We start from the raw sequence: 15088 nt of genomic DNA on the forward strand, positions 1-15088 counted from the left end.
AGCTCAGGTGCTCTTTATCTGTAGATCTGGAAGGTGGTACCTTTGTGACGTGTGATCCAGCCCAGGGCTATCCCTTCCACTCATCCTAGACACTGCTCACCTCTGCTGATGTCCTGCTGTCATGACATTATTGTCAAAGGTTTCCATAGACATTCATTTAATTAGGCAACTACAAATCATATAAATCCAATAAAAACGGTGTAAAATCAATCAATAAACTAATATTTAAATAATTATTCTTCTTTGTGCATATAACATATCAGGGGTTATTTACTAAAGGCAAATCCACTTTGCACTACAAGTGCAAACTACAAATGCAAAGTGCAGTGAAAGTGCACTTGGAAGTGCAGTCGCTGTAGATCCGAGGGGGGCATGTAGGAAAAATAAAAAACAGCATTTTAGCTTGCACACGATTGTATAATAAAATCAGCAGAGCTTCCCCTCATTTCAGATCTACCCCTCAGATTTACAGCGACTGCACTTCCAAGTGCAATTTCAGTGCACTTTTCACTTGTAGTGCAAAGTGGATTTGCCTTTCATAAATAACCCCCATCATAATTCATACATCTGTGTAAAAAAAATTGCAAACTTACTAAAATGTATGTGTAAAAGCAATCCTTTAGTGCAAAAATGTGCAACAAGTGGAATCCAAGTCCTAATAAGACTGATTGGTGTACATGCAGCTGCCGGACGAGGATTGGGTCAGCACTGACAGCTTCCATCTAGGTTCAGCTGGACTAGGGGTTCACAGTGAACCTTTCTGGTCTCTACTGGAAAACTCAACAGCTATTCATTGATCTGTGCAGGCAGATGACTGTAAATGCTACAGTACATATTTTTTAACTATGGATTGCCATAGTTCTACTTCAATTTGTATTAAATCAAGCATAGTTAACCACTTTAGACCCGCACCTTTAGGCAGCTAAAGGACCCGGACAGTTTTTGCGATTCGGCACTGCGTCGCATTAACTGACAATTGCGCGGTCGTGCGACGTGGCTCCCAAACACAATTGGCGTCCTTTTTTTCCCACAAATAGAGCTTTCTATTGGTGGTATTTGATCGCCTGTGCGGTTTTTATTTTTTGCTATTAAACAAAAATAGAGCGACAATTTTGAAAAAAAAGGGGGGTTGCCATCCGGGGCCCTGGGAACCTCTGTGCCCTTTAATAAAAAATAAATATATATATTTTTTAAATAAAATAAAAAAAGGGGGTTGCCATCCAGGGCCCTGGGGACCTCCGGACCCCTTACAAAAAAAAAAAAAAGGGTTTACCATCTGGGCCCCTGGGTACCTCCGGGCCCCTTACAGGTGTACTGCCTGTACCCCCCTGATGGTGGCCCTGCCTGGTAATACTGATCACTAGAGGGACACGCAATGCATGGAAACACTGGATGATCACTGTACTTTACAGTTGTAGTTCATATTGCTACATTTCTTTCATATGTACATACAGATCAATATACCAATACATACATACAAATCAATATACCAATACATACATACAAATCAATATACCAATACATACAGTACATACAGATCAATATACCAATACATACATACATACAGATCAATATACCAATACATACAGTACATACAGATCAATATACCAATACATACATACATACAAATCAATATATCAATACATACATACATACATACATATCAATATACCAATACATACAGTACATACAGATCAATATACCAATACATACATACATGCAAATCAATATACCAATACATATAGATCAATATACCAATACATACAGTACATACAGATCAATATACAAATACATACATACTTACGTAGCGCCCACCCCAAAACTAGGGAGCGCTATTTCAAATTTAAGGGAAGTCTGGGTCTGCTTGATTAACATAAATTTGCCTCTGTTCTGGCTATGGTACGACTTGGTAGTTTCCCTTGTTGCCTGTAGGTGGTGTTGCAATCTCGGCCTTATGTTGGAACACGGGTGTACCATGGTGTATTGGGTGTCCTTTCTCGGCAGCGGCACAGTGGGAGTGGTGACCCCGCTGTGCACGCTGGGGAGGGATACTTAAAGTGGAGGTTCATCCTAAAAACATGTATATACCATTTCATCCAGGAAACTGCCGACATGTACAGTATGCTGTGTTTTTTTTTTTTTTTCGCTGTACATACCGCCGTATAGCTATTTCCCCCCCCGGCTTCCGGGTAGTGGATCCCGCGGGACTGGGCGTTCCTATTCAGATACTAAGTGATTGACGTGATGACAAAAGCTTCCCCCGGCGCATAAGTGCGTCACCACTTTCCAAAAGAAGCCAAACTGCGAGTCGGCTCTATACGGGCGCTATACGGCGCCTGCGCACCGATGTTCGGCTTCTTTCAGAAACTGGTGACGCGCATTATGTGCCGGGGGGAAGCTTTTGTCATCACGTCAATCACTTAGTCTCTGAATAGGAACGTCCAGTCCCGCGGGATCCACTACCCGGAAGCCGGGGGGAAATAGCTATACGGCGGTATGTACAGCGAAAAAAAAAAAAAAACACAGCATACTGTACATGTCGGCAGTATGCTGGATGGAATGGTATATACATGTTTTTAGGGTGAACCTCCACTTTAAGGGGCAGGCGCCATTTTCTGGGGTCCTTCACCTTGTGGCCCTCCTGGCGCGAGGTGTGCGTGTGTGTGAGCCCGAATTCGGGGCCACGTTGGCCCAGAGTTGCTTTGCTGTTTAGTAGGCCCAGCTATGCTGGCTGGGGCCTGCAATTCTAGAAGCTGATCCCAAGCAGGGACAAATGAGGAGGAAAGAGGGACAGAGGGACATTGCTCCAAATCAGGGACAGTTGGGAGCTATGATTATATACCAATACATATATACAGTATATACAGATCAAGCTGTCCGGTGAGGCTGCATACCTCCCAACATTTTGAGATGGGAATGAGGGACACCTACTATCAAACGTATGTAGGCATAGGCCACACCCCCTTAAAGGAGAATTAACCAAAAAAAAGGTTAATTAAATCCACAAGGGCTTTTTTTTTACCACTACTATTCCTTTATACTGGCTTTTAAAAGATACAAATGCAGCAATTTAGAAATTACATGGATGGTTTAGCACTGGGAAACACTTTTTGAAAGATAAAAAGTGCATTTTATATACAACTATATAGATCAGACCAGTGTTGCCAACCATCCGTATTTTTACGGACAGTTCGTAAAAACGGGCACTTTTCTCCCCTGTTCGTAAATGTCCGTGGTTGCAGAAATGTGCCAGTAAAAATAGCTGAGATCGGTTCGGCTTGGAACTGCGCATGGAGATTGGAGGCAGGGGGTGATGGTGGCTGCGGTGTCCCCGCAGTGGGAGATGCAGGGGGCAATGGAGGCAGGGGGAGATTGGAGGCAGGGGTGTTAGTGGCAGGGGGTGATTGGAGGCAGGGGTTGTTGGTGGCACCGCAGTGGGGGATGGAGGCAGGGGGCAATGGAGGCAGGGGGAGATTGGAGGCAGGGGGTGTTAGTGGCAGGGGGTGATTGGAGACAGGGGTTGTTGGTGGCACCGCAGAGGGGGATTGAGGCAGGGGACGATGGAGGCAGGGGGTGATTGGAGGCAGGGGGCCTGGGGGTGATTGGAGGCAGGGGGTGATTGGAGGCAGAGGGAGATTGGAGGCAGAGGGTGATTGGAGGTAGGGGGAGATTGTGGCACCACAGAGGGGGGCGAAGGCAGGGGGTGTTGGTGGCAGAGGGGGATGGAAGCAGGGGGTGATGTGACCAAATAATTTGCCCTTATTCTATCGAAAAAAAAATAAAAATGTTTTTTACCTTAATATCTACCTTAAATCACATCGCTATTTACCTAGCGTACTTGTTTGTAGCCTAAATAGTGAAATTTGCAGTAAAAATGCCAGTAAAAACGTGGCTGCGCTAGTAAATTTCGGGTGTCGTGCCAGTAAATTTCAATCTGGTAGGTTGGCAACACTGGATCAGACCAAAATGAGGGACAAATGAGGGGGAATGAGGGACAGAAGGACATTGTTCCAAATCAGGACAGTTGGGAGCTATGAGGTTGGGTTCACACCAACGGCTCACTGCTCACTGCTCAATACTACAGTATTTGTAGCTGCTGACTTTTTCTTAGAGGCTGGAACTCCACTTTAAGCTGCAAAGACAGAAAAAAAGGGGCATTCACTTGCCACGGTCACAATGCTTTCGCCAACAGCAAACATTTTTGTTCCTGTCACATTCTTTGAGCAGCAAGCCCGCCGAACTGACCCATTCAAGTGAATAGGGAAGTGCCACAAACGGGTGCAATGCATGTGGCACATTGTTGCGGCAATTACAGCGTGAGAACAGGTTTTTTTTTTTTTTGAAAAGCCTATGGCGTGTGAACACACCCAAAAAACTCCACCCGGTGCAGAAAAAATGTGCACACACATAAAGAGTGTTCAACAAAAACGTGCAGACGGGTGCAACGTCAAGTGGTCCTCCTGTGAAGAGGGACCCAAACCCTGATCCCCCGGGGCGTTAGGCTCCAGACGGGGACTGAGGTACTGTGGTCCGAGCAACCGAAGCCGACACGGACCCAACTTCCTCGGAGGGACTGCCGAAACAGAACCCTCCAGTACTAGGTGGGGCTCCCCCGAAGGGAGACCCCATGAGAGCAGCACAGCGTGAGAACAGGTGGCGAAGAGGCGTCACATCACCTATTCGCTGACTGTCAATCTCTGCAAAGGGATCTGAACAGGATCGCTTTTCAGAGGAGTATAGGCTTAGAGTGACTCAGGTCAAAACTTATCCTAAGAGAACTGTGACGTTTTATTATGGGATGGTTATATGGATGCGTTGACCTCCATTCCCCTGCATATTAACCCCCTCATCTCCATCCATCATGTCTATGTGACCACCATTATGAAACATTACAGCCGGGCACGTCACTGTATCAACAATTCACATTGCTGGTGCCATCCACAACAAGCCACCTACAGCCCTTAGACAACCACAAGATGGCGATCTACTGAGCTTAGACAACCAAAGTCTATCTACAGCCCTTAGACAACCACAAGATGGCGATCTACTGAGCTTAGACAACCAAAAGCCATCTACAACCCTTAGACAACCACAAGATGGCGATCTACTGAGCTTAGACAACCAAAAGCCATCTACAGCCCTTAGACAACCACAAGATGGCGATCTACTGAGCTTAGACAACCAAAAGCAATCTAGAGCCCTTAGACAACCACAAGATGGCGATCTACTGAGCTTAGACAACCAAAAGCCATATACAGCCCTTAGACAACCACAAGATGGCGCTGCCAGCCAAATGTGTGCTGCTTCCTCCTTCCGGTACACGTGACTTCCTGAGATCCGGTTTTGTGTACATGCGGGCTCCGGTGTATGTTCTACTGAGTGTAATGCTGGCCAGGCTCAGCCATGCAGGTCTCCAATATTATGACGTGAAGATTTATAATCTGAGCTGCGGGAAATCTCTGCCGGAGGTGAGACATTGTTATCTGGTGTTGTGTATACTACATTACTGCACATCTCATAGTCCATGTACACTTATTATGATCACTGACAGATGAAGTGAATAACATTGGTTATCTCATTACAAAGGCATCTAAAAGTAGGTGGGATAGACTAGGCAGCAAGTGAACATGTTGTCCCTGAAGTTGATTTGTTAAAAGCAGAAACAGCGGACAAGTGTAATGGACGGTGACTTGTCCTTAAGGTTCCCCTAACGGGAAAGTTCCTTCAAGGACTGCGCAGGCGCAAACTTGCCGACGGAAATCTCCGAACCTCGCCCGGCATCCAGACTCATTCTTTAACATCCCCGTGGATTGGAGGATGTTAAAAAAAAGAGCCAGGAGGCCAAGTGAGCCGTCCAAGCGAAGCGAGGACGTGAGGCCGACTGGCCACTCGAAATCCACGTCGCCCTGGATGACGGCCGAGGTTCGGAGATTTCCGTCGGGAAGTTTGCGCCTGCACAGTCCTTGAAGGAACTTTCCCGTTAGCCGGAACCATCTCGGCAGATCAGATTGCGCCTGCGCAGGAACTTCACGATAGCCGGAACCATATCGGCAGATTACCGGACAACCAGGTCAGGGCACCTCCAAAGCTGCAACTTGTGTGGGATGTTCCCAGTCTGGCAGTGGTCAGGACCGACCAGAATGGTCCAAGGAAGGAAGAGTGGTGAACTGATGGTGTAACAGGCTGGCAGGGGCTCACTGAGGACTACGGAGAGGGAAGGCTGGTTTGTAAAGTCTAATCCAATAAATGCACTACTCTACTTGTCTGAAAAAGTTAATATTTGTTCCCATAGAGAGGCGTCAGAACCCAGTGCATTGCAGTTTGTTGTGTATGTGGCCACAGACCGCCAGGGTGTCCATGCTAAGGATGAGCTCTAGCGTGTTCGCATGCTACACGTGCAGAGCCCGCCAGGAAGTGGTGAACGGCGCTGAGCTAATCACAGCCAGGGAGACATTGTCCCGATGCTCCGCTGCAGAGATCGGAAATGTCCTCCCTGGCTGTGATTAGCGCAGCGCCGTGCACACCTCCTGGCGGGCTCTGCACGTGTAGCATGCGAACACGCCAGAGCTCATCCTTAGTCCATGCTAAGGATAATCTCAGGTGTGTTAGCAACTTGCCTGAGCAGAGCCCGGCAGGAAGTCACAGACAGCGAGACGTTTCTCCATCTCTGCAGCCGCGGTTTGGGAAAATGGTCTCCCTGCCTGTGATTGGCGCTGTGCAGTGCCGACTCCTGGCGGGCTCTTCACGTGCGGGTTGCAAACACGCCTGAGCTCATCCTTAATGCTGACCTGTGTCCACAGCCAAAAGCACCCACAATGGAAATGTGAACATCAGAAGTGGACTACAGAGCAATTGAAGGTGGCCTGGTCTGCTGAATCAAGGATGATTTGAGGAACACAACAGAGACTTTGAGATGTTGACTTGGCCTCCAAATTCTCCAGATCTCGGTTCAATAGAACATCTGTGGAATGTGCTGGAAAAACAAGTGTGATCCATGGAAGTCTCACCTCACAACTTACAGGACCTAAAGTGGTAGTATACTCTGTACTACCACTTTAACCTACAGGTAAGCCTATAATAAGGTTTACCTGTAGGTATAAAGAATATCTCCGAAACCTGCAGCGACGCGTGCGCAGCGGAGATCCTCGGCTAAAGGCCTGGCAGCCGCCGGACCTTGCGCGGGAGTGACGACATCGCCGCTCCAGCCAATCACAGCGCTGGAGTGGCGATACCCGGAAGACACGCCGAGGAAAGATGACATCTCCCTCGGCGTGGACCAGGTAAGTTCCTCTCACCTCGTTCCGAGGTAAGTATTTCATATGAGCTAGTATGTCGGTGCATACTAGCTCATTATGGCTTTTGTTTTTCAGGTTTAAAAAAAAAAGACAGCGGGTTTACTATCGCATTAAAGGATCTACTACTGATGGCTTGGTGCCAGATACCATACCTTCAGAAGTCTAGTGGCTGATTGCCGTACTTAGTCCAGTCCATGTCACAGTCATCTTTGTGGGGCGGACAACGTTCCGCGCCGCAGTCCTCTTTGTGGGGACGAGACGCGTTCCGCGCTGCAGTCCTCTTTGTGGGGGCGGGACGAGTTCCGCGCCGCAGTCCTCTGTACGGGCAGCACTCATTTTAGCCCCCAAATGCTCAATTTGGAATAGGAGCCGTGATACTCTGCTAGCAGACAGCCCATGGTGGTGTGTATAAGGTCCTCTGTACAGACAGGGCGCGGTCTGCGTCATGGTTCTCTGTACGGGCAGGACTCGGTCTGTGTCATGGTCCTCTGTACGGGCAGGACTCGGTCTGCATCATGGTTCTCTGTATGGGCAGGGACTCGGTCTGCGTCATGGTTCTCTGTACGGGCAGGACTCGTCTGCGTCATGTTCTCTGTACGGGCAGGACTCGGTCTGTGTCATGGTCCTCTGTACGGGCAGGACTTCGGTCTGCATCATGGTTCTCTGTATGGGCAGGACTCGGTCTGCGTCATGGTTCTCTGTATGGGCAGGACTCGGTCTGCGTCATGGTTCTCTGTACGGGCAGGACTCGGTCCTGCGTCATGGTTCTCTGTAGGGCAGGACTCGGTCTGCGTCATGGTTCTCTGTATGGGGCAGGACTCGGTCTGCGTCATGGTTCTCTGTACGGGCAGGACTCGGTCTGCGTCATGGTTCTCTGTACGGGCAGGACTCGGTCTGCGTCATGGTTTCTCTGTACGGGCAGGACTTCGGTCTGTGTCATGGTCCTCTGTACGGGCAGGTCTCGGTCTGCGTCACGGTCCTCTGTATGGGCAGGACTTCGGTCTGCGTCATGGTCCTTTGTACAGACTGGACTCCTTTAAACCCCAATGCTCAATTTGGTATGGGGTGTGATGCTATGCAAGCAGACAGCCCATGGTGGGGTGTACACAGTGGGGGGACACTCTATTGATTAGTCATCTGTCATACATTTCATACTGTCGGGGGCATGCATTATACAGTTTCATATGATTTATAGTGCAACATTTGTGAATGTTTTATGTGTATACTTGATCTGTTCCTTAACATTTTTTACACTTCTGCATTTCAGTGGCTATCAGATCGTAGAAAGAGAGCGCTACAGAAAAAAGATGTGGGTAAGTAATGTTAACATTTAGGAAGAAATAACGCTTCATAGTAGGGGGAATTGTCTGGCTCTTACTGCAAATCACTGGAATAATTGTCTTTGTTTTGGCATATAGACGTCCGGAGGAGAATTGAGCTTATTCAGGACTTTGACATGCCCACAGTCAGCACCAACATCCGAGTTTCCAGAGATGGACAGTACATCATGGCAGCCGGTGAGAATATTTTATTTATGATAGAATAGCAAGTTTAAATTCCAATTGGGATATTGTGATCTGACTGGCACAGAAATGATATCATTATTTGTTTACAATTATTAGACTACAGCTGATTCATAATAGCCATCATGTGTGTCGACATTCTGGGGTTCATTTACTAAAACTGGAGAGTGCAAAAATTGGTGCAGCTGTGCACAGAAACCAATCGGCTTCCAGGATTTTTTATGTCGAAGCTTAAAGGAGAAGTCCAGCCTGAGCTTGTTTGGCTGGGCTTCTCCTATGGGTCACAGGAGTGCAATTTGTTTTTCACTCCTGTGAACCGTTTTCAGCAGAGATTGGACTGAAGTCCGCTCTCCGCTGACGTCACAGGAATCGGTCCAGGCACCGCGTCATAACGACAATAAAGTCTGGATCCGCCAGCTGCCTGGACTGTTACCCATCTCAGGCTCTCAGCGAGCCACTGAGAGCCTGAGAGTGCCGTTCCCCCCTCCACAGCTTAGCGCTCCAATGAGCATGGAGGAGCAGAGAAAAGTTACAGTAAAGTTAGCCCAATTTTTATTTTTTGTTTTAATGTGAAAGATGATGTTACGCCATGAGAATCGTGATCTATCTTCTAAGCAAAAAAAATTGTGATTCTCATTTTAGCCAGAATCATGCAGTGTGTATATATATGTATGTGTGTGTGTGTGTATAATATATATATATATATATATATATATATATATATATATATATATATAAAATTTTGTTTTATTCTTTGGGGTTTAGGTACGCTTTAACCACTTGCTGCTGTGTCACAGTTTATTTACTGTGGCAGGGTGGCAACTGCAGGCTCGGTCATATGTGTAGATATACATGATTCTGCCTCTTCCAGGTTAGGAGCATGCTCCTGTGACCGTGTAACAGAGTATCATGTGGTTGCTATGATATGTTATGGTCATGACCAAGTAACAATGTAAACAACCTGTTATGGATGTCTTTCCATTCATGAACAGTTGCTTACTGTTGTGATCTGTGATTGACCCACAGCAATCACATGGTACCTGGTTACATGTACCATATGATTAGCTGTAGTCAATCATAGATCACAACCATAAGCAAGCTATTCTGAATGGGAACCTGTTCATGGATTCTTAAACTATTGGTTATGCAGTGATGATCACTGTACAACATGTAAAAAATTAAATAAAAATCCCTGATCACCATCGTGAACCTCTTTGAAACAGGACAGGACGTAGTGCTGGCGGAACACAGCTGTATACTCAATGTAGCCAACGCTACAAATAGTTTTTACAGCACTCATAGCATGGGCACCCGTTGGTGTAAATTAACTTTTTCATTCACTAAATGTAATCAAACCTGGAGTTGGGCTTTAACCTTGCCTCCAGAGCAGTATGTGCTGACCTTACCACTTGGTGGGTAGAACTAGGGAAAGAATACCCTGTGTATGCTCCAAACCAAGCTTGCACAGGGCTGTGGACTCCTTATCTACTCTGAAGTGATCGAGCCAAGCACAAGGCACAAATGCTGTCATATGGGGAAAGACGAGAGGGCCACATGCTAATTCAGGTTTTTATTTAACAATCTCAGCATGCCCTTGTGCTGGGATGAACTTATTCCTGTGCTATGCGCATATGTCTTGGACAGGTCAGTGTAGATACGGAAGAAGACTGGGTGAAGATGCTGATGCAGCTTGTAGATATTGTGCTGGAGGGAGGTGAGTATAGCAAACTTTAGTTCCGCATTAAGGTGCATCTAAATCGATGAACAAAAATGTAATCTATTGCAGCTTACCAGTCCTTGGATGTGGTGGCTGCATTTGTTTTTATTTCTCTTTATTTGTACTTGTTACTATCAAGACCAACACACTTCCTATGCTAAACACTTTTTGTACTGCTCTCCAGCTGTTGCGGAACTACAAGTCCCATCATGCCTCTGCCTTTGAGAGTCATGCTTGTAACTGTCAGCGCTTCCAATGCCTCATGGGAATTGTAGTTCTGCAACAGCTGGAGAGCCACAGGTTGAGCACCCATGGTATATATGAAGGAGTAGCGTTTTTATTTTAGGACAGGAAGTGTGTTAGAGCTACAGAAAGTACCCTTTCCTTATCTCCATAAACATGGGGGTAAGTGTTTTGTAGTCGACAGAGCTGATATAGTGTGTGTGAGAGAAGAGTAAAGTGTACTGGGTTCAATAGGGTTGATTTGTTTTTTCTTTATATTGAACAGATAGATCTCTCTCTCCCTTTACACCTTTCATATCCATCAATATTTAGTCTGTAAGACTTGTAGACTAACTATGTTCTCACTTGGTAATTCTACTTTGCCACTTTTTTTCTTTAGGTACATACAAGCCACGCATTCGCTGTTATGACACTTACCAACTGTCTCTGAAATTTGAAAGGTGTTTGGATGCGGATGGTCAGTATCCCTTTTATTATAGTGGGACATTTTGTAGAACTGTACTTGTACACTGGGACTTTTCTATCCTGATTGGGGATAACCCTCTGTGTTCATTTTTTTTTTTCCTTTGAGCATTTTTGTGAAATTACATGTATTTTGTGTGTGTGTGATTTTATATATATAATATATATATATATATATATATATATATATATATATATATATATATATATATATATATATATATATATTAATTTTGCATCTTAATGTAGATCTAAACCCTAACAGGATGACTTTTTGCTATAGTTTTGCTTATCATAGAAAGTTGCCATTGTTTTTATTCACTTTCAACTTAAAGCATTGGGAATGTATCAAAATGTATGTCGCATTGCAATGCACTTTGAATGCCAATGTGCATCACAGCGCAGATAGATCTTGATGGGTTGGCACTTATCTTAACAGATGCATTTCCATTGATTTCAGTGAAGAACACATAACAGAAAATGCATAGGTATGAATCCAGCCTTATGGTGTAGTTTTTATTTTAATAAACATGTTATACTTACCTTCTCGATGCAAGGGTTTAACCCTAGGTCAGGGTTTGACATATTTGCTTGGAATCTCTGAGCCAGCTAAAAAAGTTAGGAGCCAGAAAACGCACCCCGTCCCGACGAGCTTGCGCGCAGAAGCGAACACATACGTGAGCAGCGCACCGCATATGTAAACGGTGTTCAAACCACAACAAGTGAGGTATCGCCGCGATTGTTAGAGCGAGAGCAATAATTCTCTAGCCCTAGACCTTCTCTGTAACTCAAAACATGCAACCTGTAGATTTTTTAACTACTAGCTGACCGCGCACGCGTCATTATACGGCGGCAGGTCGGCTCTCCAGGGGCGAGAGCCCGTAGCTATACGTCCGCTCTTCGAGCGGCCACTAGGGGCGCGTGCTCGCCCCCGACTCCCGTGCGTGTGCTCGGCGGGCTCGATCGCCGCCGGCACCCGCGATTGCTCGTTACAGAGCGGGGATCGGGGGGAAGCAGGGGGAAATGCTGATCTTCTGTTCATACAATGTACACATCTGGTGGTAATAACTTGTAATACCAACGGCTCACCACCAGATGGCGCCAGCTCAGCCCCCCTTGCAGGCCAAGCCAGGACCCTATTTGTCGAGCCCTGCAATAGGTATTGCCCAAGTAGCCCTAAACCTCCTTTTCTGAGGTCCCCTGTTGGTGCTGTTAACTCCTCACTTTCTTGGTGTGCCACCATTGGAAGTTGTTTTCTATGGTGGCACACCTGTGGACTGGATCCTGAGCTGGGCTGTGTGCATCTTTAGACACACACAGTGCGGCTCGGCCCCGCCCCCCCCTCAGAGGATTTGATTGCCAGCAGCAGGATCCATTTGGCTGATCCACTGCTGCCTCTGTCCAGTGAATGAAGGGAGTGAGAGGAGAGAGCCACTAGAGACGGGCACAGTGCTGGATCGAGTGAGGATCAGGATGAGGGGGCGATACAAATGCAGGGACATTTTTTACGTTAATAGAGGGAATGCATTAAGGTAAAAAAAAAAGTGAAGCCTTTACAATCACTTTAAAAGCAAGCTGCAAATGTAAAAAAAATTACATTTGAAATATTTGTAAAGGTGTCAAAGGTTATGAGATTTAGGTCTTTACAACAAGACCACATTTTTAGTTTTTTACCCTGTACCCTAAATCGGAGGTCTCCAAACTTTTTAAGTCAAGGGCCAGTTTACTGTCCTTCAGACTGTGGCAAGTGGGAGTAGAAAATGCCTCAACATCAGTGCTCTATCCTTTGGTTTTAATGGGAAAAATAGTGCCCCATTGTTGGTAACGATGGGAAGAATAGTGCCCCATAGATGTGAGGTGGTGGAATAGTGCCCCAAGGGGCAAATAAAGGCAAGAAAAGGGCCACAGTTTGGAGACCACTACCCTAGATCATAATTTACTTTTGTAGAGATGAATCTCCTTTCCAGGCCATAGCAGGACTTTCATCAAATTTACTAACAGTATGATTATTTTAAATGTTGCTTGGCAATGACTTCCGCTTTTGCCGGCTCATAAGGACCACCCGTCACCGTTCTCCCAAGCTCCGCCTATAACGTGGTATCTTGCTGGAGGACTGGTTATTTTCTGTTGGAATAATTCTCAATGATCACAGAAGCTTTCAGCCTCTGCTATGGCCATTCCTCCTATTACTGCTTGGATTCATATAGTCCAACGCTTGCCTCCGGCCAGAGGTCCGTTAGGGATTTCTGGTGGTAATGTACTCCTGAGATGTCCAAAGTAGTGTATTTAAAATCCAGTTCCATAAGAATCTATATAATGGGTAATTTCCTGTGCAGCGTAACATTGTGTGGGCTGTGCTTTTGTGTATAGAGGGGGTTTGATAAGAACTGAACACTCACTCTAATACTTGCTGAGGGTTTTTACCTTTAAAACTGACCCTGGGAAAACATTTTTATTTAAATATATTCTTCAGTATCCCAAAAAAGAAGAAAATTATATATAGTCATTGTGCACCAATACATTTGCAAATGTAGTTATCTTGTAAAAGTAGTGTGAGGTCGTGATTGTGCCACGTAGCCTGTGCAGAGAGGCGAGCAGTGGGAGGACTTAGCTGGTCCACTCACTACAGACTGCCTGCAGAAAAGGACAGAAGGGGGCGGAGACGAGACCAGTCATCCTGTACAAGGAGAGAGAGCAGCAGTGACCGGTCTTTATTTATAGGAAGCTTCTGCACAGTAGCTGTGTGATTGACAGCACAGGAATGGAGGAAATACAAAGGAGACCAAGGCACATGTGAGAGTAGAAAGGATTCTTGTATTTCAACAATATTTGCTTTTCCTAGAGATCAGCATTAAAGTGGTTGTAGACCCTTAGGCCTCGTACACACGATAGGTTAGCCAGAGGACAACGGTCTGAAGGACCGTTGTCTTAGGTTAACTGATGAAGCTGACTGATGGTCTGATGTGCCTACACACCATCGGTTAAAAAAACCCGATCGTATCAGAACGCGATGACGTAAAACACAACGACGTGCTGAAAAAAACGAAGTTCAATTCTTCCAAGCGTGCGTCGACTTGATTCTGAGCATACGTGGGTTTTTTAACCGATGGTCGTGCCTACTAACGATCGATTTTGACCTATCCTTAGCAGTCCATCGGTTCAATTTTAAAGCAAGTTCCTATTTTTTTAACCTAAGGTTAACTAACCTATGGGGCCCACACACGATCGGTTTTGACCGATGAAAACGGTCCTTCAGACCATTGTCCTCAGGCCTCGTACACACGGTAGGATAGCCAAACAGACCATGTTTACCTGCAGGTACAAGAAATATCTCCTAAACCTACAAGGTTTGAGATATTTGCAGAAAAGACTGCACGGAGCGTGCCGTTAGTGAAGGCGATCGTGCCATGACTGACGGCTCCCGCGCATGCGTGGGAGTGACGTCATCGCGGCTCCGGCCAATCACAGTGCTGGAGCCGCAATACCCGGAAGTCACTCCGGGAGTAATGGCGGCGAACGAGGACCGCTGCGGGGGCTTCGATCTGATCTGAGATCGAATGAGGTCTATGCTATGCATACTAGCTCATTATGCCTTTGTCTTGCAGGGTTTATTTATTTTTTCCAGAGGCTTTTACTTCCTCTTTAAGGCTGCATTCACACCTGAGCATGTCTTGGAGGGGTTTTTTCTGGCGTATTTTAAGCGTCTGTATGCACGTTTTTTGAGTGTTTTTAAACTTTGGCATTTTTTATTACCTATAGGGAATAATATGATCTGTCATTTGTTGCTATGTTTTTTAGCTTAATGATCCACTTTTATTCTTTATTGTTCTTTTATTTTTTTTTTCCTT

The 15088-nt window shown here is 45.9% G+C and overlaps 1 protein-coding gene across 1 annotated transcript in view; it reads left to right on the forward strand.

The window, feature by feature from the left end:
* Positions 1–5261: 5261 nt before the first annotated feature.
* NOL10 (nucleolar protein 10) overlaps positions 5262–15088 on the forward strand; it is a 102827-nt gene continuing 93000 nt past the window's right edge. The window contains exons 1-4 of the mRNA XM_040348595.1: positions 5262–5468; positions 8563–8608; positions 8714–8812; positions 11158–11235. Coding sequence (XP_040204529.1) covers positions 5277–5468; positions 8563–8608; positions 8714–8812; positions 11158–11235 — 415 coding nt within the window. The 5' untranslated portion in view covers positions 5262–5276. The remainder of the gene's footprint in view (positions 5469–8562; positions 8609–8713; positions 8813–11157; positions 11236–15088) is intronic.

This window comes from Rana temporaria, chromosome 4, assembly GCF_905171775.1.
Source record: "Rana temporaria chromosome 4, aRanTem1.1, whole genome shotgun sequence".
Classification (NCBI taxonomy): domain Eukaryota; kingdom Metazoa; phylum Chordata; class Amphibia; order Anura; family Ranidae; genus Rana; species Rana temporaria.